Source organism: Ambystoma mexicanum, chromosome 9 (genome assembly GCF_040938575.1).
Source record: "Ambystoma mexicanum isolate Mex_15411 chromosome 9, UKY_AmexF1_1, whole genome shotgun sequence".
NCBI classification, from domain to species: Eukaryota; Metazoa; Chordata; class Amphibia; order Caudata; family Ambystomatidae; genus Ambystoma; species Ambystoma mexicanum.
Genome location: NC_090931.1, coordinates 193,982,305 through 194,008,439, shown reverse-complemented (window position 1 = coordinate 194,008,439; position 26,135 = coordinate 193,982,305). Strand labels below are relative to the sequence as shown.

The 26,135-nt window shown below is 43.7% G+C and overlaps 1 protein-coding gene across 3 annotated transcripts in view; it reads right to left on the bottom strand.

The window, feature by feature from the left end:
• The window catches only part of PCSK7 (proprotein convertase subtilisin/kexin type 7), a 434,758-nt gene that overhangs the window by 171,903 nt on the left and 236,720 nt on the right, over nucleotides 1-26,135 (bottom strand). For all 3 annotated transcript variants that reach the window (XM_069614474.1, XM_069614475.1, XM_069614476.1), the window contains 3 exons: nucleotides 19,972-20,026; nucleotides 5,215-5,353; nucleotides 4,343-4,443 (listed from right to left, as the gene is read on the bottom strand). In XM_069614474.1, the coding sequence (XP_069470575.1) occupies nucleotides 4,343-4,443; nucleotides 5,215-5,353; nucleotides 19,972-20,026 (295 nt within the window). The remainder of the gene's footprint in view (nucleotides 1-4,342; nucleotides 4,444-5,214; nucleotides 5,354-19,971; nucleotides 20,027-26,135) is intronic.

Genomic DNA, 26,135 nt, shown 5'->3' with positions numbered 1-26,135 from the left:
AAGATTGAGGATTGAATGGTCTCCAAGGTAAAGGGGTTAGGGTGTTTCATCATGGAACGCGAGTCCTTGCCCCCATTAGGGGAGTCTCTCCCTGTGAGGACCCACAGCCCGCCACCCCTAAGCAGGATTTTTGCGTAGCAGACTCCCCTCCCTATCTTCACAGGGAAGGGCTCCCCTCTGGGGAGAAGTGACGAGATTCCATGAATCGTCACAATAGTCTCAATCTTTACCCCACTTAGACTGTTTCCCATGCTTCCGTTTGTACCCTTTCTCCTCAGTTTTATCCCCGTGCTCCACAGTCTTGCCTTGCATAATTCATGCGTTTCCAGTCGTTTTCAAATCTGCTTTAATTAGCTAGATTCAGTTACCCTGTACCAGTACCTTGCCTCGGTTACCCTGTACCTTCTTGCTTTCCTGTTCTGAATGTGTTCCCTTTTGGGGAGCTTAGTGTTTGGTAAGTGTATTGTGCGGTCTGTACCTGTGCCTCTGTATATTCCTTTCAACAGAGATTGGCTCCTATACCCTAAAAGGAAATCTCTGCCCTTCCCTTGGTCTCGTACTACCTGTAGTCTAGTATATTTCATGTAACAGTGTGCTTTCTGTTCCCACCGGGCACAAACGGGCTTGTCTGATGCAAGTAAAGTCCTTGTTTGGGCCTGAGGGTCCAGATACAGAAGCCACTCTTACTCACTCTGCAAGACAGCGCAAGGGGGGAAGCATCTGTAAAAGTAAATTGCAGAGAAGCATTGAGCTTGCCTTATTTTCATGGGTAGTCTCAAGGCTGACGTACGTACTCCCCTAATGGGATTCCTTATTTGTCCAGTAAATGGTTACCCCATCCCTTCGTGTCCTCCATCATACTATGCCTTTCTTCCTGTTATGTTCTTATTTAACTGGTCTGTTTCTTCCTTCTTGTTTTCCCTCTGGTTGTATGCACTTGCAGGTATGTTTATATCAGCATAGCAGCCCCCAAACCTACCTAGGGTGTCCGGAGCATCTCCTGGCTTGCTGCTTCTCTGGAAATCCAGAAGCAGGAGTGAGTGCAGTAATTATTATTTGCACAGAGGGTGCCATAGTGTTGAAACCAAACTTCCTCACCTTTTTTGGAATAGCACCTACACTGGTATCTGTGGTTCTATGGTGCCAGATTGTTGCTCTAGGCTGGTGTGTCCTGAGAAGGGCGCGGCAGGGCGTGCCACACGCAAGATTCTGAAGATGCCTTTGAACACGCTCCACTCCCATCCACCGTTCCAATGGATGTCACACGAGTATGGTGGAAAAGGGATGGGACGTAAGAGTACATTATGTGATCAATACTACATAGTAGAATGTAATGACAAATGGGGAAAGTCGGTCAAGTACACTCAAAGCATTTGCAATCAGTGGCACAAGTCAGTCAGTGTTCATTACTACAAACTCACCATCTCATTTTTCGTTAGGCTTTGCAAGCACATCAAACTTGAGGGTGCTGTACTAAGCAATGTCAGCAAGTTAGGATGGGTCACACTGGGCATTGCACAATTCCTGCACATCCATGCACCAGGTCGCATGGACGTGGGCGCCAAGCCAAAGCTAAGCAACATTCCAGTTCCTTCCCACCCCCTTGAGACAAGACACCCTGCCACCGTCCAAGAACAACATATGTCATTTTGGCCCACAAAGCTGGATACTAGCCACCAAAAAGACACAAATAAGTCAGTGACAAATGCACCACTACCTCCCTCGTCTCACCTTCTCACCCTTTGGAGATCCTGAGAATGTTAGATACGCAAGCACCCAGGCCACCAAAGAATCAAACACATACCAACACCACTAATTTACAGATACTTGTCAAGTAATTTTTCTACATGAGTAAATTCAGGCAGAATTCTGAAATAACGAATGTCCGATGAATTTTAATAGTTAATCCACTTTCTACATCTGGGGTTTCAGATAAACATCCGAGTTAAAAAACTATACTGACTTTTCTCTTGCACTACTTGCTCGGACTAATGGAATGTACCATGGAGTTCACTAGCAATTCTAACTTTCTTTCAACATAAATGTTTTTCTTGCTACAGACCTTCCTCTTGCCACAGTACAACTGGGATAGCGCTGTCTTTACTCTTCACAAGACCACGTCTCATTGTCGCTTTAAAGACTAGCATATCCTAGACTCTAGACCCTGTACTGCCCCTTGACAATATATTAAGGTAGAATCCCTCCTTAGCCAGGGAAATGGGATTTTGGTTCACACAGAAAGCAAAAGTGAGAACAAATGCATCTACTTTAGAAAATCATTCACGTTTCTTTCAGGGTGGAGACACAACAGCTTCAAATTGATTTTTTAATTATGTTTTTGGGAATAGGCAAATTGTTTTCTGTGATGAATCTTGAGATTCTAGTGAGACCCGGGAGGTGAGCCCACTACGGGGTGGCAGAAAGAAGGATCTCACAGGGACAGACTCCCCTCTTGGGGATAGGGACTCATGTTCTGAGAAGGAACTCCCTTTGCATTTCACTCAAGGGACAAAGAAGGAAACCTCTCCCTCATCAGAATCCTTCTACAACTATTATAGTGGTATCTCAACTGAGGAGTGTCCTTTTGGTACCAATACGAGTAAGACCCAGAGTGTAATAGACAATGGGACACTGCCTGACACTGAGCCGAGGAAGCACAATATAGTGAAACAGAGCCTAGTCCAAACACAAATGACCAGGAATTTAGAGAAGCCTCAATGTGGTCTTATAAAGATGGGAGGAGCAAAGCTAACATGGAGAGAGACCCGGGAGTTTCGAACGGGTTATGCGGAAAAAGAGAAGCTGGTTTCCCCATCTATCGAGCAGAACGGTTGTCCGAGGAAACACCCGAAGGTAGAGAGCCTACCGAGAGGCTCTGCCATGGACGAGCATCCCAGGAGGGATTCGCTCGGAGTACCCAGTCAGAGGTTGAGGGAGAGGAGAAACTTTTGTGAACTAATGCTGTAGGCAGAGATGCCCCTGGAGGTACAGACGGAAGACACAACTAGAGAAGACTGTGTACCTGACATACGTGAACAAGGGAGAGAAGGGGAGAAACTCATTCTCCAAGCAGGAACCACAAACCAAGAAGTATGTTGAGCCATACTGTGGAAAAGACCAAAGTAAAGCACGGAAGCCAACCTACACTGAAGAAAAAGTATCGAGACGAGACACTAACCCAGTGATGCAAATCCGTACCCAGGAAGGTAAAAGGAAGCACGGGAGACGCAGGGAGAGGGGAGGTTATAGAGAGTGGCTATACCCTAATTGGCAATACAATAAGAATAGTAATAACTATGGGACCCCCGGTAGTAACAGAGACTATAAGAAGAATGAGATTAACAATGGCACCCCCTAATCGTCGTCCTAATAATAGTAAAGATGGAGACTAGAAGACGAGTGAGAGTAACTATGGGACCCCCCTCATAATTGTCCCAGTAGTAACGTAGACAATAAGAAGAGTGAGAATATCTACGGGAACCCTCATACTCATACTCATACTCGTTCCCAGTAGTGTTGAGAAACCAAAGAAGTGTGCAAATAACTAAAGGTCTCTTTATACTCGTCACCATAATATCGAACAGCACAAAAAGGAGTGAATCCAAACCCTGGGTACATTACCCACATCTCAGGGAAGACATCGAGAAACCAGGAGACATACGATTTAGTCTCTTCGAGCAAGAACCCATACTAGGAGAAAGAGGCAAAGAGACAGTTTGTCAACAGGAGCCAGACAGAAGAATCTACTGGTCAACAACCTTGAGGATAGTAGAATACCAAAGGAGCAAGAGAGACTATCCTAAGAGGATCAAGACACAGAAGAAGTTAGGGGTCAATAACCCTGTAGAACGAACAGGATGTGGAAAATTCCTGTAAAAGAACCGAACGAACTTGTGGAAAAGAACCAAACCCAAACGCTACTTGAGTAATTATCCTGGTCTTAAGTTGTTTAGAATTAGTGGTAGAGTCAGGATAGATTAGTTCTGGGACTGAGGACAGACTGTTTTGGATTTGTACACCGACAACGAGCACCCTAGTTTTAGTTGTGTTAGGTAGGGTTAACTCTTAGATTAGAGAAAGTTAGGCCTTTTCTCTTTTAATAAACACAGCTGAAACATGGTCAACCCTTGTCTGTCTCATCCTTCTGACACGCCACATTTCTTTGGGAGCAATGATCATTTCAACTCACAATCCAACTCAACCGCACTGTGGTGTTCTCCAGGATCTGAGAAGCATGGCTAGAAGAGCCCATACCCAACGGGTGAGAAGTAGAAAGGCTGAGTAGAGGATGGAAGATTATCGGAGGGAAAGAATCAGTGAAGGGTATATTTCGTCTACTCACGATGCTTCTCATTAGTTTATCTCCGCTGCTGAAGGTGACAGCAAGCATTGAGGCACACTCCTCAGCATAAAAGGGCATGTTACCCTCCTCATCAACAGCACCTGCAAAATAAACATAAAAGAGCATGCCTTTTAGCTGTCTAGGAACCACCAATCTAGTTAGCCAAAGACCAAACTCATACTCCCCAGGCGACAACTAGTACTGAAATCCACCCAGCACTCATAGAAAAAGAATTACCCAACTTGAATTGCCCACTACCCAAGACAAAGGGCCACACACTATTCTGTACCGTTTAGCAACCCTTGTCCATGGTACACACACTACTCTGGACCACCCATTGCACACACCCCAATGACAACTTACTTCTTAAGAACACCAAGTGCTTACTAGCTAATGACAATCAATACGCCGCACACCTCAGAAATTACTGCAATTAGCCACTGCTGGAGGGCATTAAAGACCTGCATCATGGGGACCGCTCACATTACTGCTGTGGAATCACACACTGCCTAAAAATCACTCAACATCTCTTGCACAGGAACCATCCACTACCAAAGGCCACTCTAACTTATAGAACCAGTAATCCTGCCACAATTCAGAGACCACTTATTGAATGGCCTGGGTCCCTTCCACAATTACCTACAGTCTTAAGATGGTCTCAAATCACATGTGCATAATACCGGTCACAAAGACGCGGAAAGGTGCTAGTCCTTAGACCACTTATGGGGATGATTACTGGCTCAAAAGCCTAGACCACACCCTGTACAGCGAGACTAAAGGGATACTGCCAAACCACCTATGATAATATAACATGCTCTACATGCAGCCACACCACCCCCTTGGCACTGCAATGCCACACTCCCACACGTTACCTATGGTAACAGTGTAGATGGAATTGGCGTAGCCATCGTAGTTACAGTTGTCTTTGTACTGCCCCCCGTTGCCACTGGCGACCACAAAAATGCTTCCGAAGCCCCTGCGGCCAGCAATCACTCCTTGCTGCAGTGCAATCTGTGAATACAAACGAGCAGATGAGAAAAGGAGAAAATGCAGTCTGCCCAAAGGTAAACAAACTCGAAAATAGGTAGCAACATGCTCTGCTATACAGTTATTTGGCATGCAATTAGACCTCAGACGAGTTTCTGTGAAGCAGAGGCTGTGTTTCCATTGGATTAAGTTTTGACTGTGGGAGCCAACCAGTAGTAAGGATCAGGTATTCAAGTGCAGCATCCCCAGTGAATATACACTCCCCTTATCCTAGCATTATTCTACTGGACTGTTCTGGGAATTTTCAATCAAGATATTAGTGGTACTATTCAGATAGCATGAACAAGGTTTGTTGAGATTGTCAGAAAGTCCAATTGGATCGCTTTGAGAAAGGTTGCCTGGATAAACCTGGTAACGTGCGTTTCGGGTCCTCTTGGAATGTTTGCTTAATGGGAATATTCTTATCTATCCCTTTGGCAAGGTTCACTTCTATAGCCCTTGGACTGCATGTTTGAACACGTCGAGAAAGTTTTTATATTGCTCTGGCTGCGAGACTGAACGGTTGGACGATTATTTGGGATCCGAGGGGGCTGGGGGTGCATCTGAGAATTACACATGACTGGTGAATCACAGTATTTGCTGCATCATGCATGTGGGCACTCAATGCACATGTAATCATACACACTGTAAGCATGGTTTCACATGTTATACTGAAAACTGGAGCAATATTTTGGAAAGGCCCCTGCCAGCACAAGAGGGAGAGATGCCAAAATGTATTTATTCGTAAGCCCCCTCCCCATCTCCGACGGTTGAATGATACTTTTGAAATGCAGTAGAAGGCTGCTAAATGGTACTACACATTTTTCTCCACGGATCACACATTGAGGAGATGAACAATAAGATCATTGGATTCCTTTGAACCTCGTCCAAATACAGCGCAGCAGAGTTAATCCCCTTGAGCCACAGCCCACGTGCATGCGATTGCTTTTAAAACAATCTCAAATAACTCCAAGATACAGCCCATATTGTCCCTGTGGACGACCCATAACAAGAGTGAATAGTTCCTTTAGTGTAATTCCACTGAGCCCACATCCAGAGGGTTATAGGATACAGGTATGGAGAGCCATTGGAATCCTTAATCACAGCACGTATTGGTACAGTCTATATGAAACCTACACACCTCTGAATATACAAATTAAATGCTATAGCCCATGCTACCCTCTACTAGTCAGGCATTGACGTGAGATTCAGATTATTTTACCCATTTGAACAACTACCTTGAAACTAGAATGGTACAGTCCATCACAGGGGCCTTAATGTTAGGCAACTGTTACAAGGCTGAGTAGTATGTCCCAATTGATTCCATTGGACAGCCACCCCAAATCACTAAATTGTACATCAGAGCATATCTTGCTCATCCAGTGTGAAATGGTATAGCCTATTTAATTCTGTTGAACTCTTACCCCAAGGGTTGTTGGTATAGTCCATGTGAACACTTTGAAAGCTGTAGGTATGACACTGACACAAGAGGAACATGTTTCAAAACAATTATTAGATTCTTGGGGCTTGGAGAAACTCCTACTTTGCCCTATAGCTATGACGGAAGTAGCCTCTACCATCAAATAATAAAGAAAACACAGTCCTAGTCAGTCTTTGTCAAATCAAAATGGCCTATACTAACAAAACCTAATGCCTGCCCTATCTCTCATACAAAGTGTGTAAATGGGAATATGTCTGCAGAGGAAAATCAGTGTTATAACAAAGGATCAAAGAGGCTGAGTTGGCTCTCCTCCCCACGTTGGACAGCACGGAGTAAGGTGGCCCCTGTAGACAGGATGACACACTCTGGCTCAGGTTCTCAAAACAAAGGCATTTCAAAACGTGGATCGAGGCCTGCCTGTCCTTCCACGTTAAAGTCACTCATTTCAGTGTTCAAAATGTTCTTTCATCGTTCAACAAAACGTTCACGCAAGTCTCCCTCAGCCGGGATCAGACCTCGCAATCACAGCACTTGCAGGGGTTCCCTTACCCAAGCTTAATTCACATTCGTTAAGGGTTCCCTTGCCCCAACTTATCACACTTTAGGTCTCCGTCAGTCGGGCTCGGACATTTGTCGAAGAATGTGCAAGGCTTTTACCATAGACCTAAGGACCACTCCGACTTTCTCTTCAGCTCGCACTGTTATTTACCCCAGTGTATCTTGGTCTTCGTAGTTCAGTGCCACAAGCACAGAAGTTCAAAGAACTCTCTCTTCAAGCATTCACCTTTTCACTTCCCCTTTGGCCGGGGTGAATCTTGACCATGACTTACGCATTTCAGAGTTTGTTCACTTTGCAGCTTTATAAAAAACATTTCACTGAGACTTTCAAGTGGGCTACTTCCTTTCGCTAGACCACTTTGCTACTCTGGATCACTGGCTTCACATTTATCAGCCACTTAAAAGTTCATCACTGGTTAGTTTTCTTTCACGTCTCATCAGCATGTGCGCAACCTTCACTTTTGAGATACACTGCTGCGGCTTCAATCTTTACTTAACACAAACTGGCCTTTCATGTCTTGCACTAACTCAACGGTTGTGCACTTTCCTTTCTTGTCTCTGCAGCTTTGATTCACGAGTCAAGGTTAATACCACAGGCTTGGCCTCGCCTCTCCAACTCGGTCGTTCAACCGGGAGGGTCACTGGCGTCCTTGAAACACAATGCAGGTTTCTTGTCTGGGATTTGGCTTTCTCTGCATTTCCTTCCTGGAAGCAACAGCCTTCTGCAGGGATCTTCAGGGTTTCCCTACACTTTTCTCTAATCCCTTGATCAGTCGTCCTGCTCCAGTGGGTTCGTCTTCGCCCCGGAAGTTCTGCTCCTTCTCGTGTTCCACCTTGCTCAGAGTGTGTGTCTATGTTCCGCCCTCCATTCGTGTGGGGAGAGCTAATGGGTATGATATATGTGATTAAAATCAAGTGCCTGACTTTGCCTGACCCGAATAGCGGGACATGTCCAATCAGATATGTAAGTGTTAGCCTTTTTACTCTCAATCGCCCTCTCCCTCGGCCCAGTGTTTGTGTAGAAAGAGGGAGAGAAGTTGGGATGTTTGAGGATCCTATAAAATAGGATAGGGCATTGGAACGAGAAAGGGGGGGGGGAATACCGAATCTCACCATCGGTTGCCCCACACCCCCTCCTCGAAGACCCCTCAGCCAGGTGATCCTCCCACACAAGCCCACCCCCAAGGTCTGGATCCAAAGGCGATGGCTGTGCCCTGGTCACCTGAGAGAGATCCCTGGGGACTAGAAAGTGAGACACCCATTGGTTTCTCACATACCATTCCGCAATGCGATGTAGCCGCATCTGTTTCGCAGGGAAACCGGGAAAGGAGATCAACGTTCCCCTGTTCTTTGCCTTTTCAGTGTTCCTACAGTGAAACAGTAGGGTTGCAGGTCTAAGAACCGTTGCTTGACTCAAGGGTTGGAGTCCTTTCGTTGGCTTATCCATACCAAAGGTGAGTGGTCAGTGATGAGTGTGAATTCTCTCTATAGAAGGTAGTATCTAAGATGGACAATTGCCCATTTGATGGCAAGGGCTTCCAGTTCCAACACAGTAGTTCCTCTCTCGGGGGAAGAATTTACGACTAGTGAATAAGATGGGATGTTCTAATCCATTGTGTATTTGCGATAATACTGCTACTAACCCTGTGAGGGAGGCATTTATCGGTAATATGAATTACTTTGGGAAGTCTACTACTTTTAATACTTGATTGTGGCATAAGGTTTGCTTCAGGTTATTGTAACAAGAATCGTCCTCATCAGTCCAACACATTTTCCCGGGTTCCGTATTTCTTAATTTGTCCATCAGTCTGTCTGTTCTATCACAGGATTGTGGGATAAACCTACAATAATATCCAATCAAACCTAGGAATGCACGGAGATCTCTCATGGCCTTGGGTGTGGGAGCATCTAGGGCGGCTTTCACTTTTTCTTGCGGGGGATGAACACTGCCATTCCCTACAAAGAAGCCTGGGTATTTCAGTGCTGACTGAGCCAGCTTACATTTTGTTGGGTTGGCAGTTAAGCCGGCCTCTCGGGGGGTTCTCATAATAGTAGAGTGGTGGAAAAGATGGTCTTCCCAGGTATTATTATAAATGACTATGTTGCCAATATAGGCCCCACAGAAATCGGAATAAGGTTGTAATATCCTGTCCATGAGTCGTTGGAAATTTGCTGGGGCCCCACGCAAGCCAAAAGGGAGGACTTTGAATTGGAATAGTCCTATTGGTGTTCAGAAAGCTGGTTTTTCCTCATCAGGTCCATACACAGGGACCTGCCAATATCCTTTGGTTAAATCTATGGTTGACAAGAATGTGGCATTTCCTAGTTTATCAAATTATCGATACATGGCATAGGATAGGCATCAAAGGCAGAGACGGTGTTGACCTGCCTAAAGTCTTGCAAAACCTCCAAGAGTGATAGGGTTTAGTCACCAACACAATAGGGGAGGACCATAGACTTGACAATATTTGCCTTTAACATTTTGTTAACCTCATCAATCACCACCTGCTTTCATGCTTCTGGGACTCTGCATGGCTTCAAATGGACCACTTTTCCCTTTGGAGTTCTGATATAGTATTAAGTACCATGTACTATCCCAGGTTGCTCACAAAATACATTGGGGTATGCAGTAATAAGGTCGTTCAAATTCCTTTGCTCATCTTTGGATAGTTCTTGGGGAATACGTTCCGAGTTGTCTATCTCCTCAGGTACCCAACAAGACAATATAGAGAAGGTAGTAGCAGAAGGATTTTCTTTACACTCTTTCAGGAGATATACGTGGGTCTTTTGCCTTCTGTCTGTTTGTGCTATTTTATACGTCCAGGTTCCTGTTTGCTCTAGTACCTCATAGGGCTCGTGCCACTTTGAAACACGTTTATTTTCAGAAGTAGTTAAAAGGACTAACACTGTCTGACCTGCTGAAAATGATCTTAGATTTACCTTCTTGTCATAGGTATGTTTTTGTTGGGCTTTCTCCATAGGAGTGCGGACTAGACTTCGGACGAGTTTCATATGCTCTCACAATCGGGTAGCTGTCTGTGAGGGGTATTGGCACCTCTTCTCTACCCACCCCCCCCCCATGTTTCCCAGAGCATGTCTAAGACATCTCTTGGTTCTCTACCATAGAGTAACTCGAAAGGGGAGAAACCGGTGGTGCCTGAGGAGTCTTTCCCACTGCAAACAGGGCACAAGGGATCATATGATCCCAGTCCTTCCTATCCTCATTAACTTGCTCAAAATTATTTTGATGGTATTCTTAAATCCGTGGGGTTGGTAAACTGAGGTTCTTAAGGTGGTCATGTGTAGTAATTCCTTAACTTCACCCATGAGCTTACTCATGAAATTGGATCCCTGATCCATTCGAATTTCCTTGGGGAAACCAACCCTAGAAAAGGATGGTAGCAGATGTTCTAAAATTTGCTGGGTGGTGTTCCGCATGTGGAAGGCTTCTGGGTAACGGGTGGCGTAATCAACGATTACGAGAACATATTTATTGCTCAGTTTAGAAGTTTCCAAAGGTCCAATAATATCCATCCCGATTCTAGAGAAGGGAACCTCTATTATCGATAATGGCATTAGAGGGGCAGGTAGGGGAATATGTGAGCTGGTTTGTTGGCATCTCTGACATGTCTGAATGAAGTTCTTTATGTCAGCATGGATAACCGGCCAATAGAATTTCCCAATGATGTGAGCATGGGTTTTAGATTATCCCAAGTGTCCCCCTGTCAAATGAGAATGTGCAAACTCTAGCACAATGTTGCAATGGGTTTCGGGTATTACTAATTGAGTCTTACTTAGGCCGTGTCTGGAGGTTTCCCTTCTATATACAGACCACCCAGCTTATGGCGATTTTGCAATTTGCAAAAAAAAACCGGAAAATTTGCCTTTTCCCGCTATGGCCGCTATAAATCATTAAATGAGCGCAAAAAAGACACATTAGCTTTATGTATCTTTTTCACGCTCATTTAATGATTTATAGCATCCACAGAGGGGTTGCCAATTGCAGCACCTCAAAGGTTAACAACTCCACTGAGCAAAAAGCAAATAAACCGAGGGGCTTCAGTTCAAAGGTGTGAACCAGGGTTGACACCTTTGAATTCAAGCCCCTCCATGGTGCCGATCGAGCTGTAGCCCTCTCCCCCCTCCACACCCCAAAATGTTAGGCTGTGGTGACTCAGCCTGGCTGTCCTAAAGAGCGTGGCCAGACAGAACGGGACACAAATGACAAAGGCCTTGCAATTAATTACCATAGCAGCAGCTGGCAATTCCTATACACAGTTATGTTAAAATCAAGTCAATACTGTTGGATTTGCAAATGCTTGTTTTAGCAGGACTTCAGTGAAGGACACTCATAGAAACTATCTTGGGGAAGGAACCCATGTTTTGTGTTTGGCAGAGGTACTGGACCTGATTAAGTGTAACAGAGTTATTCTAGGGAGGGTCTGCACTGACACCAAGCTTGCCGAGACCAAGCTTCGGCAACAGCAGTATCCCATATCCTCTTCACATGGCAGCAAGCTCCTGTAAAGCGCATTGCTGCCACAGCTGTGCTGTGACCCTCACCAGTGATGTGGCCTGTCCACCGCACTAAATGACTTAAAGGATTTAAGGTGCCAGGAAACCTGGCAGGATTACTGGCAAGAGTGCTTACTGGATCCCTTGAGCTTAAGAAGCATCTTGAGGGACCCCTTCCCCAAATAACAGTGTTGCTGTGGAGGATTAAGGCTTTGGGAGCAACTCACAGAACACTAGTAGCGATGGACCGACTGTGGGAGCACCTCAGAGTGTTATGCGGTTTCGAGAGTGCTTCCAGAGGAGCAGGCAGTGAATCTGGTAGAAAGCTGGAATAGGAACTGGGAAGGAGGTGATTTTCAGACGCAGGTGACCCACAGTGAAGACTAAGAGCTAAAGGAATTACATAAATGCCCTGATTTATGCAAAACAATTCTAGCAGTGCGCAGCAACGGACTGGGAGTATAGATCTGGGGGACGAATGCTGGCGAGGGAAGTGCCTTCAGCCTTGGAGGCAAGCCAGATGGCCTGCAGAGGATGCTCCTGTCCTCCGCTGAAGGGAGGATTCTCATGGCTCATTTGGATGGGAGACTGAGTCTTTTTGAGATTATGGTATCGACGTTGTCATCTTTAATTAAGATACACCTTCCATTTACTTTTATAGGGATCCCACCACCCCCATGCCATCTTTGGATTTCCTCTTTCTTCACTGCACTCACCCACTATCTATACCCAACGCTTCACTCCCCAGTCTTTTAAAATTTTCGATTTTGGTACTTATCTGCCAATTTAGGCTTTGAGGGTGCTTAGCTCCACTTCAATGTCATTGTTTTGAAATGTGTGGACCTAACCCCGGAGGACTGCCCGTACACATTGGGTTCACATGCCATGACTAAAGAGTGGTAGTGAAGCAGTGATGGGCTTCCAGAAATGGACCATAAGGGTTACCTTAACTAGGGACAGGTGTGCCTGGACGCACCTGTGTGAGAGGATCTCAGTAGGGGGATAGCAGAAGGGGCGCATTTTAGAATTTAGGTAGATCAGCAGAGCTGTGTGCGTGTGTGCCTGTATGTGTCTACATCCCAGTACTGAAAATGCAGGGGTTATAGCTGGGCAGCATTATGAAGGTACCAAAGCAGGAGTTGCGTAGAGTGCTGAAAGTCAGGACTGAGGTCGACTGGTAGAGCTATATTTAGGAACCCACAGAATAAAAGAGGAGCTGCAAGTCAGGACTGATGTGATTAGGGGAGATGGGATTGAGACCAAGTACTGAAACTGATGTAGCTCAGGAATGGACGGGGGTGCTCAGAAAGCTATGCAATCAGGGCCATTATAGTGCTTATAAATCAAGTGGCAGAAGGCATTAACTCAGAAGACTGCTTTGAAAAAACAATGACGGGCATTTCAGGCTCACAGTTTGATGCTATTGCTCGATAAAGTTAGCTCAAAGGTTTGTTAAAAGTTCTCCACATCACCTCAAACATTCCTGTTTCAATGTGCAACACTCTGTACTGTTCAAGTTCTCTGTTTTTGGATAAAAAAGATGTTAAATGATGTATTTTTCGACAATAAATAATGCCGCAAAATATGCAGTTGTGTGCCGCAATTTTTTCTTTTTTGTGCCGCAAAATTTTCCATTTAATGCCGCAATATCCTGGAGGGTCTGTATAGTAATCCCTGTTTCAAGAAGAAAAATGGACTTCCCTTTTCTCATCCTTCTCCCTCAGGAATCACTTGCAAGAAAGCCTCTGAGTACAGGATAATTTTGCTGGGCGAAGGCTAGGTCGGGAAGGTTGGTAAATTCATCTTCCCCTTTTGCTTCGGTGGTACGTATCCAATTGGCCTCTCCAAAGCTTAAGTTATCTCTCGGTTTCCTGGGGTTCAGTGTCTTGCTCATTTTGTCCCCAGCACATATTTCAAATGGGGTCTCGCCATGGTTCTGTATAAGAAATTGTAACGCCAGCTAGGAGGCCAGACCAAATTTCCAGGCTAGGCAAGATCTTGTGGCCACTCTTATATAATAACCCGCAGGGGGTTATTAGAAATAAGTCAGTGGGAATCATCCCTCTTTTCCCCGGGAAAGATCATGGCTTCTCTGCTGCTACATATATCAAAGCCTATGGATTCTTTTGTGGTGGTAGAGGGGTCTGAGCCTCTGTGGCCAAGTTTCTGGAATTTTAGGGTTCCCCAATTTGTCTCAATTGAGTCCTAGCCCATTTCTAACACCGTATGTAAGGGAGGCCTGGTATCACAAGTATAACACCGACACAAGAGGTACAAATTTCAAAATGTTAATTAGATTCTTGGGGTTTGGAGAAACTCCTACTATGCTCTATAGCAGGGGTCCCCAACCTTTTGAGGGCATTGAGCAAAATTTGTATATCAAATAAAATGGTGAGCAACATACATTTTTTGAAAGAACATATCGGCGCTTAGTTGGTGGAAAAATGATTGCAACACAAATTAGAAATAATAAGGCCTTTAACTTCATTTGACATTAAGTGGTTGTTTACAGGAAATGTTGAGTAAATTGAGTGGTCAGTAGGACATTTTTATACACATAAAACCAAGTCCAGTTAAAAAATATAGTAGGACTAAAACATTACCTGGGGTTTCAGGTTCTTGAGTGAAATACTTTTTGAAAATACAGTGCAAATGTTTGGACAGTACAATTGGTCACAAATGGAGCACTGAATTTCAGGTGTACTTTAGGATTCTGCCTGGGGGATCTTCTGGGATCTTTAGTGGCAAATTGTGCATTCCTAAGCATACAAGATCAGCTTGTTGGTGATGCCTAAAGCTCAACAAGGAGGCATTGAAAGGAATTACTAATTCACTAGATATTAAGATATTCTCTTAAACCTGTTAAACAGTTCAGAGCCCACAAAGGAAAGTGTCTGTTTGTTAGTCTTAGGTTGAAACTATCCAGGACAGAGCTGTTGGCAATCTGTCCCCAGGTTCAGGGAGTGCAGGTTATATATAGAAAGGCATGCCCCATGGTTCGAAGCAGAATGTAGAATCTAGAAAAGAAAATTGAACCATGATTTAATGAGTGGTGTGTACACAGCTTGGAAGAGTTATCGTTTCAAAATGGCATATAAAAATGGCCAAAAGACAAACAAAAAAGGATTTATATTGTTAAATAATGGGAGCTTTTTTGAATGACACCAAATAGTTTTGTGTTTAATGCAGTTGTCGAGACATGCATTATGCCATCCCCTGGGACAAGTGGTCCCTAATGGTTTTTATTGTGGTCTCTTTTGGTTTATTAAATCTTATCCAACTATCCAACTATCATATGCAGATATCTCAGCATCTGTCCGATATGCAATATTGGAGAATTATACATTGTTTTTCCCCACCAATAAAGGTGAAAAGCAGAGATATTAGCTGTCCCCAATTTATTCCTTCAGACGTTGATTCTAGTACTTCTCTTAATCCACCCTTTCTCAAGGGTTCATTTTATAGCTTGCTTCTTTATGCCGAAGACACAGCTGTTTTGGACTTAACACTGGCAGGTCACAAACAAATATGATGAAAACAAAAATGATGGTGTTTGGGAAACGGGTGAAAACGTGTAGCTAGTGTTTAAATGAATGTAGAGATGAGGTGGCAATCTCATTTTTATTTGAGCCCACTCTTCTCTAAGAGCAGTGCTTGGGTCAATTATTTTAAGAAGGCAGTTGAAAGGGCATCATTAAGGATTAATGGGCTTTTTTACATTTGTATTTCAAGTTTGTAGCATTCTGATTGGACATGTGCCTGGAGGAATATATTGCAAAGGTCTGTGCCATTATTTTTATGAAAGGAAGCAAAATCTAGGCTGGTTCAAACTGTCATGTCCTGGAGGTGTTGCAAAATAAATTCCTGTGCCAAATAGCAAGTCTCCATACAGACAGACACACCTGGTATCGCCTTATGAGATGAATCGGGGGTGTTCAGTTTGAAGGTGTCAGGCCACTTAAGATTTTGTACTCCTTTTTGAAACGCATATCTGGGGTTTTCTGCTAATCATAGAGGGAATTTCGATGTAAGTGCGATTGCAGCCTCCCTGGTAAAGAAAGACTTGTGGTACAGGGGCGCGCAGTGTTGTAAGGCACTGTCCATTTGGATGGGGGTGGGGGTGACATAACTAAATTTGGCTTATTAAGTCAACTCAAAATATCTCTTAAAGCAAGAGCTTGTCCAACAGGGAGCGAGGCAGATGTCCAAAATATCAATTGGCTTTCCTCTTTAGCTTTAAATGCAGATTTAGTACACATATAAAATGGCAAGGAGAAATCTGTGAAAGAAGGCCCCCAGAATTTTGGAGGATGATGCTAATGGTACAATTGAATGTACCCGCCCCTCAGTAAATTGAGGTGTGCAGGAGGAAGCACAAAGTGTGCCTGCAAAATCAGAGTTGATGAAGATTTGGTTCATTTTCCGTTAATTTGTGGTTGTTTCTGTTTTGCGTAAGCGTGGACATGCATGGGAGCTATGTTTTATATCATTAATTGTGATGAGGGTTTTTATATATAGCTTGTTTGAATATGCTAAAGCTGGTTTTTCCTTCAGCTTGTTCTATGTGAATTTTATGAAATATGGATTTTTGTTTAAATGTTGCTAAATTAATGGAGAAATACGATTACATAAATATTGATTAATACTGGTCACTACATGGTAGGCTTCAAAGATCACTACACTGGGGCTTTGGAGGTTACCTCCTAAGAATTATTTTGTCATGTAGTGCATTTTAAAGCTCATGGGCCTGATGAAAAAGTAGGTAGGAATAAAAATTATATTTTTCTGAAGGATTTGGAGCTTCTTATCTCTTCCCAAAAGGGATTTTACACAAAGCTTTGAGCATTTCATGACCACTTCATAGAGGAGTGTTGTGGTGGTAACTTAATTGGCTGGTTAATTTATTTATTAAGTCATTTAATTGGATTTGAATATAGGGCAAATTAATTATGAAATGTGTGGCATGCCATTTACCTTATCTGCCCATTATCCACATGCCAGGTGGGCAGAGTATCAAACGATGACCATTTGTCCACTATGACACTATGTAGGACACTGTGTACAAATAAATATTGGTCACACTAAAATGTAAATTTTTTCAATAAATATAATGCATGGTGGCATCATACAAAAATCTGACTTGTACAAATTGCATTGCATGCAAATTGTTTATTAAAGGTAAGTTGAGCATGCATGCCACTTATTTGCCCATTATGCTCCTACTAGTTGTACAAAGGATAGGACCATTTTCTCCGGGACCAAACATGTTTCAATCATATTGCTCAATAATACATTTGTCAGCTGGGCAAATTATCTGAAGAGGACAGGGTTTTAACAATGACACTGCTATAATAACGACATTTACTGAAAAAATAATTTGCATGGTGGGAACAAACTCAAATCTTGCATATATAAAAATAAGTCATCTGGAACCACAGCAGACTCATTGCCCAACATTCTTGCACAGTCCAGGACTGTCCTGGCCACACTGTGACTGAGGTCTCATCCCTTCAGCACCTCCTTCTAGCCCTCCACACCATGGCCCAGAGCAACTGGCGAGCAACAATTTAGGGTGCTACGAGCAACATGTTGCTCCTGAGCTACACGTTGGGGATCACTGCTCTATAGCTAGGACGGGAGTAGTCTCTACCATCAAATAATAAAGAAAACACAGTCCTAGTCAGTCTTTGTCAAATGAAAATGGCCTATACTAACAAAAGCCAATGCCTGTCCCATTCCTCATACACAAAGTGTGTAAAGGGGAATACGAATGCAAAGGAAAATCAGTGTTATAACAAAGGATCAAAGTAACAGTCAGCTCTCCTCCCCATGTTGGACAGAACAGATTACGGCGGCCCCCGTAGACAGGATAACACACCCTGGCTCAGGTTCTCAAAACAAACGCAGTTCAGAACGTGGATCGATGCTCGTCTGGCATTCCATATTAAAGTCACTTATTCCAATGTTCTAAAAGTTATTTCACAGTTGAACAAAAAGTTCACGTATGTCTCCCTCCGTTGAGCTCGGACCTCTCAAAGCTTTAACAGTTCACATATGTCTCCCTCAGCCAGGCTCGGACATCACGATCAACAAGTCCCAGATTCAACGCAGATCTCCCTCAGCCGGGCTCGTACCTCACAATCACAGCACTTGCAGGGGTTTCCCTTCCCCAAGCTTAATTCACATTGGTTAGGGTTTCCCTTCCCCTAAATTATCACACTTTTGGTCTCCCTCAGTCGGCTCAGACCTTTCACTGATGTCGAAGAATTGCAAATGTGCAAGGCTTTTACCATAGACCTCTGGAGGACCACTTTGGCTTTCTCTTCAGCTCTTACTCTTATGTTATTTGCCGCGGTGCCTCTTGGTCTTTGTGGTTCAGTACCACAAGCACAAAAGTTTAAAGAAATCTTTCTCTTCAAGCATTCACCTTTTCACTTCCCCTTTTGCCAGGGTTAATCTCGACCATTACGCATTTCAGAGTTCATTCTCTTAGCCATATTATAGCAAAACATTTCACATTAAGCGGAGACTTTCGGGCGGGCTACTTCCTTTCGCCGGACCACTCTGTATCACTGGCTTCACAGTTAACCACTTAAAAGTTCTTCACTGGTTAGCTTTCATTTGCATCTCATCAGCATGCGTGCAACCTTCACTTGTGAGATACACCGTTGCGGCTTCGATCTTTACTCGATACAAACCGGCCTTTCATGTCTTTCACTAACTCAACGGTTGGGCGCGTTCCCTTCTCGTCTCTGCGGCTTTGATTCACAAATCAAGGTTAATACCACAGGCTTTGCCTCCCTTCCCAAACTCTGTCACTCACCTGGGAGGGTCGCTGGTGTCCTTGAAACACAATGCAGGTTTCTTGTGGTCTGCGATTTAGCTTTCTCTGCGTCTCCTTCACAGTTTCCCAGAAGCAACAAACTTATATAGGGAACTTCAGGGTTTCCCTACCCCATGCTCTAATCCCTTGATCGGTCGTCCTGCTCCAGTAGGTTTGCCTTGATCCTGGAAGTTCTGCTCCTTCTCGTGTTCCACCTTGCTCAGAGTGTGTCTCCATGTTCTGCCTTTTATCGGTGTGGGGAGAGCTAATGGGTATGATATATGCAATTAAAGTCAAGTGCCTGACTTTACATCACCCAATTAGCAGGACATGTCCAATGAGATATATAAGTGTTAAACCTTTTTACTCCTAGTCGCCCTCTTCCTCAGCCCAATGTTTGTGTAGAAAGGTGGAGGGGGGAAGGGAGATTAGAGTTGGGACGTTGGAGGATTCTACAAAATAGGATGGGGCATGGGTGCGGGAAAGGAGGAATACCACGTCTCACCATCGGTTGCCCCACCCCCACTCCTCAAAGACCCCTCACCGATTTGATCCTCCCGCACTGGTCCACCACCAGAGTCTGGATCCAGAGGTGATGGCCGTACCCTGGCACCTGAGAAAGAGATCCTCGGGACTAGAAAGTGAGACACCCTTTGGTTTCTCACAAAGCTTACTCGAGAATAACTGGAACAGACCTTCTTCCTTGAAGGTCTACTCAAAAGGTTGAACTGTACAGCCATTGTCTACCCGTGGGTAGAAATGGCACCGTAGATTGAGACTCCTTTTATGTCCCACATCGGACTAATGAATTGTAGAGCCCGTTTGATCACTTTGGACTCCCGGAGAGTTGAACTGTACAGTACACACAATACCTTTAACATCTCCTCTGAGAGTTGAATGATACAGCTGACACAATTCCTTGGTGCCCTAAAGCTGGAGGGCTTTCATATAATATATGCTATCCCATCCTCCTGAAATCCCACCCGCCCCCCCCCCCCCATGACATTTACCTTGAGGGATGTGTGGCCCATTCTATGTTATCCCATGTAACTCCATGTACCAGAATGATATCTTTGAATTAGGGCATCCGATGGCTGAATAGTACAACCATTTAATTCATCTGATCATCCCATCCCGATGGTTACATGCTACATTCAAACTCAGGACTAAATCGCCCCAGGTATAGGGTTATAAACAGAATAATGCAGAATGTGGGCACTAGAACTGCCACCAGAGAGAGAAGCTGGAGGAATTGGTGGTGTGTACCTTTCCCAGGTGGTGCGGTCCATCCACTGTCTTCCCATCATCATCAGGACCCCAGCTGGAAAAGAAAGACCATCAGGAGATGAACAAAAGAGAAATATCTGTTCCGATCACAGACAGAAGGCAATGGGGAATCAGTCGAACGCCTCGTGCTTCTTACACAACAGGATCACTTTCCACAGACCACACTGTAGTCCAGCAATGCCAAAATTGAAATGGAGGACGGATCAGCAAACAGTGAACCACCCTCTAGTTTTCCTTCAGCCAATACCTGAGAAATAGCCTGCTGGGAAAACCTAGGGGATGAGGGAGATGCAAGTAAAAGGGAGACAAATAGTCATCTCGCCGGGACACAGGCAGCCCTTCATGACCCTGTCAAATAAGGCTAGATTTGCTGTGAACACACAAGCTGAGAAGACTGATAGGGATACAGCGCACCGACCCCCAAAGTAGAACATATTGAAAGAAAGCAATCATACACACAAATGTTTGTACCCATGGAAATGAACAGGTGGGTGTCTGAGTTTTTATATAAAACTGTCAGGCATGGTAGAAAACCAGCACTAGTGGAGAAAAGGAGAAAAAAAAAAAAAAAAAAAAAAAGGGTCGTGGACATTTAACCCTCCTATTTCACAGAACGGTTTACAGCGGTCTAGATATTTTTGTTGCTTGTATAGCAACCTAGTGTCACGGCAAAGGGCCGAAGGTAGCAGGGACACAGGAAAGAAAGATCATCATGTTGAGTCATATTGGCTGCTTGCTTATTGTTTTATGCCACCTAACGCTGCTTCCAAAAATGGAGGTGCAACATGAGGGAGGAGAACGGGAAAAGGACCCTGAATACACAGGGTGAGATAAGAGGCAAAAAGATTTAGCCATACTTTAGGTGGACGATTACGTCTGGATAAAGAATTTCCATTAAAAAGATAAATCCGTTCACAGAGCCTAAAAGGATCAGATAGTGGGACTGTGTTGCCCATCTTAAGGATCAGATTCTCTTGCTAACAAGTATGTAGCCTTCAGAGGCTTATGCGCCGGAAATTTGAGAGCATCACAACACTAAGCTGAAACTTATGAGAGGATTACCTGAATAAACTCTGCCCCACAATAAATATGCAGTTTTTACTGATATGAAACAAATAATTATGGTCAGTACAGTCTACATTTCTGCTTCATATGGGAACCATTTGGTTTAGTCAATTTAAGTTGCACCTCACTCAGCACTTGTTTGCGAGGGCTACGATTGGTCTTTTGGATTGAGCTTAAACCGCTTTGTTCTAAAAATCGCTGTAGATGACACAAACCATGACCCTGTTCCAAGTTACTCTGCTATTGAACGGCTGTTGAAGTTTGCAACTGATGGATAGTGTTGCTCCTGGGCATTTTTAGTTTGCACCAGTTGGGTGGTCTGGACGTTGAGAGCTCCCAATTGCAGCCAACCTGCGTGCATTTCATGCCTAGTGATTGCTTGACATGCAGGCTCACCAGGTGCTGCACATGTTGATTTTCCTGAACACTGCATCATTATTTCTGGTATGCTGGTTTTGTGGTAGACTTAGTTTCACTTGGTTGTTCCGACTATGCCACTTGTTCCTTGGATTGTCAATGTATGAAAACCAATCCCAATTAGAACTGTAACCTTTGATGAGTACGGAAAGGTAGGAAGCCATCACTATCAAAGTTATAGTGTAGGGAGAGAAGGAGGGGGAAGAGGGAGAGAAGGGGGGGCAGAGGGAGAGAAAGAAGGCGGGATCAGGGAGATTCTAGCAGACCAGATTGGTCCAGGCCAGAATCTAGAACCAATAAAGGAGGTAGGAAGCTGTGCCATTTCACCGGGGGCCAGGAAGCTTACCGTAGGAATGATGAGGTGTATCAGGGACCAGGACGCTAATGCAGGGAGGTGGTCATCAGATAGAAGACACCCCAGGGCCAACCCGGAGACCCCGTTTTAAGATATTGTTTGTAGAGGCCTCTGGTGAGGGCTGTATAACTACTAGTGTTAAGGTGGGCAACACACACAGCCCACAAGGGAAACCAAACCTCTTGTAAAGCAGAAACAGGGCAAAGAAGTCAGGCTTAACTCCGGGAAGGGGATGTAGACAGGCACAAAGCTACAATTAGCCACACATTGATCCAAAGAGAGGACCCCACATTTATTTATCGAAAAGACATCTATATATGTGTAATACAATAAATGGATATGTTTTTCAGTATATACGTACTTTAGGAACAAACCGAGTGAAAATATTTAGATTATCAAAAAAGGATAAAGGTGCATTACAACACTCCACAACCCAAATATTACAGGTAAACCTATACTAAAATATAAGTCAAATATCTAAGGTTAGGCACACAACAAATCGTGACAAGATGGGCAGAGGGAGAAGAATCAGACATCGAAACACACTGTAAAAATAGTACCTATGCAAAAGCAGTACATGTCATAAAAGACAGCACACACCTTACTATGTTGTAGATCCACTATAAGCACACGAGATATAGAGATAAAGGGTAGGAAGAAAAGGGAACCAAATATTAAAAACACAGTTAGGATAGAAATGTGGGATCCATAGTGCCAGCAACAACAACAACAACAGCACAGTAAGTCTAGCCCTCTTGGATGTAGTATTTGAAAAATACAAATGCAGACAAAGTTAAGGAAGGTTCTGGTCAGGGACCACGATACTAAAACCCATCTGAGGCCACCAAACGACAAGATACATTTTAGCAAGAATTACTAAGACATCACACTTCAGAGGTAAATAGTTACAGTGTGAACATGCATTCACATTTGTAGATGTCCAGAGCATCACCTTGCAAATACATTAAAAATCACAGGTAGTCTTTCGCCTCAAACTCACTGGACTCAAACTGGATGCAGAAAAATGTCCAGGTGCAGGTAAAAAAAAAAAAAATGGGGGGGGGGGGCGAGTTTCAGGAGTGTAGAATAATCCCACACAAATCAACAACCAAGTCTAGGCAATCTGCCTGTATGGGGAGAAAGCATGCAAGTCCCAGCTATACACACAGGTGCTGATTTGGTGGCAAACCATCTCAGAGCACGACCAGAGGTGCCCCAATGAAGAGAACTCCAGAAGAAGGTACAGCACAGCAGAATAAGCCCCTTTGGAGAAAAAAAAATGGGAAAATGTGGTTCAGACCCACATGTGAACAGACTGCACGCTGAACTACAGGGATCCCAGAAGTGAGAATCTCGGACTCCCAACCCTAGGACCCAGAGTTAAGTACTCATGACACTTGCTTCAAAATGTGAGTACCAGGAAGGCCAAACAACCCAGTAAGTACAAGTCTTTTCGAGGTGCAGTTTACAGGATCCTTTTCCCAGGGACTTAAATTCTCGGCCATTGATAACCCCAACAACGGGAAAGAAGAATACAATGCTTTTCCATGAGGTAGCCCTGAAGTCAAAAGCAACAGTGGGGAACACTCTAGGTTGGCAAGGGAACCCGGTAAAGCAGAATCTGATGCCTCGAATGACAAAGGGGTTCACCATCAGAAGACAGTCGCACAAAGAATACAAAAGTGGGGGGCAACCAAAGATTGCTCTGAAGAGCAGAGGAGGTGGAATGTTTGAGTCACGGCACCCATCCTGGCAATGGCAGAAACCTGCACCAAGGTGGACACCTTTGGCAGGAAGTGGTGGTAAAATAGCCTGGTGATGGTCCTAGCATGGAAGACCTAACTCAGCACACTTGTGATACCAGCAGGACAGAGGAAACTCAGGAAAAACTACCAGGGGACAAAAAATCAAGAGATCAGCCAGGACTCCACATTCAATCAAAATAGCCAAATCTGGTCCTTACATTGTAGCAATTGCAGGCATTCCTCCACCAGGTAAGTACACATGCTCTTCCAAAAAGTCTGGTAATAGAACTGAGCTTAGGAAAAGAGTTTCCCCTTAATACCACCAATCACAGGGGCTACCCAAAGTCAGCTTAACAAGCTCAATTGGGGGCTAGGGACAGAAGATCAGGAGGCCAAACCATCTGGTTGGCCCCAGAGTCTGCCACTCAACCAAGACCATCCACAGAGGATGCGATATGACCAGTCAATAAAATACAATATGAAGGCTACCTCACAGGCCTCGAAATGAGCTGTGAAGGGTCCGTAATGCAAGGTGGACAACTGCTTGTAGGTTTCTCAAAATATGCCATTTTATCAAAGACAATATAGTGAGAAAATACCTTGCTTGACCTACTCTACAGAGGAATTCCCTACCTAGTCTAAAGGCTAAGGGGACATTCTCTAGCATGGGTAAACTGGCCCTCACACTAAACAACCAATATACAACAGAAATGATATAGCAACACAATATAATAAATAATATTAACACAATATTGGAATGGCTTTCGCCACTCCTTGGTAAGGTCCCTTCCCCAGGCTTCAATGTCACTTCAAAATGTTCAACAAAATAAACGTTTTGAACCCGTTGTTGAAAGTTCAATGTCAAAACAAAAGTTCAAACAAAAATCCACTGGTAACAATTCTTTCTTCCTGAGTGAAAAAATCCCCTTCCAACTTCCAGAAACAAATTAGCTCCAATGGTAATCCTGGTTATGATAACTGTCTCTACTTCTCAATAAATTGCCACAGTTCAAAAGAAAGTGTGATATTCCTCAAATGTCGATAAAATACACTTACTTATTTACAACTTCTTCTGTTACAATTTACATTTGGCATATTTGTCAGGATGTTTTCTCTGTGCTGCTTCTTCTATTTCTAACAACCACACTTCTACTGTTGGTACTATGAGAACCGTCACCTTTGTCCCACAGTGCGTTACTGGTTCAACCACTTTAATATGACATCTGCTGACAACTTTGCATACCATAGACGACATCTTTGGAATTTGGATTGGGACAAGAAAAGAACTTGAAAAACAAATATATGACCACATCTCACACAAGAATTAAATTCACATTGGAAATAGGCAACCCGGACATCCATTTCTTAGAGGTTGTCATCAAGTTTGAAAATAATGAGCTAGAAACAGTATATCGTAAGCCCACAGATGTAACACATTGCATTACAAAAGCTTCCATCCTCAACACCTAAAGGATAACCTTCCTTTGAGCCAATAATTGAGGGTTAAGAGAATATCATCTAAGGAGAACAAGATAAAAGAAGCAACAGGTGAAATATCAGAGATTTAAAAAGAGAGGATACCCAGAGGAGGTATTAACCAAGGCAACCAACAGATGTTTGATTCAAAACAGAGAAAACTTACTAGCACCAAGGCAACACACAAATACTCCAGAGTTAATTCATATCATGAAGTTTTCAAGTCAGAGTAATCAGATAAATCGATTGATAAAAAAAAAGAACTGGAAAATAACATAACTTGACTCTCAACTCAACAAACCTTTCCCAAAACCTCCAATCATAGCCTATACTAGAGCTAGAGGGAGGAATTTTAAAGACAGCCTAGGTAAGGCAGAAAGAACAAAAGTCAGATCATCCGTTCCTGTCAAAACCCAAACCAGGCACTTTCCCATGTCTGCATTGTGGACATTGCAATAATATTCAGAAAGGAGATCACATTAGACACTTGAACACTGGTAAAAAGATAAGGCTAAGAGATTTTGCGACATGTGACTCCAAAAACGTAATCTATGGATTAATTTGCCCATGTGGCAAAATGTACATTGGCCAGACATCATGCAAAGTGAAAGAATACATTTTGGAGCACAAATCTAACATCCGTACAAAAAATGAGAACTCCCCACTGGCCAGGCACTTTACAGCAAGGAGACATTCGATTTGTAATTTTTTGAAACAATCAAAGAACAGGCGTTGGGGGAGGGGGGGGGGGGCAATCTCACAAATTTGATGTTCAATAAAAGATGTTTTGGATACATAAACTGGACACACCTGAACCTAAGGAAATGAATGAAGAGTGTTCACTAACACCATTTATATAATATTGCACCTTTACTATAATGAAGTGAGGAAGAAATCAATGTTAGAAATATATTCAACCAAACTGTAACATTACAAATGATAAATTGTGAACATATAAACCTGTTTTGATCCTGTACAGGCAAATGCCATGCTGCCAGATGTAAATATTGGGCATAGTAACCAGTCAGTTGCAACATTTATAAACAACTAGTTAAGGCAACATCTTCAAGTGACTTGATTACGTA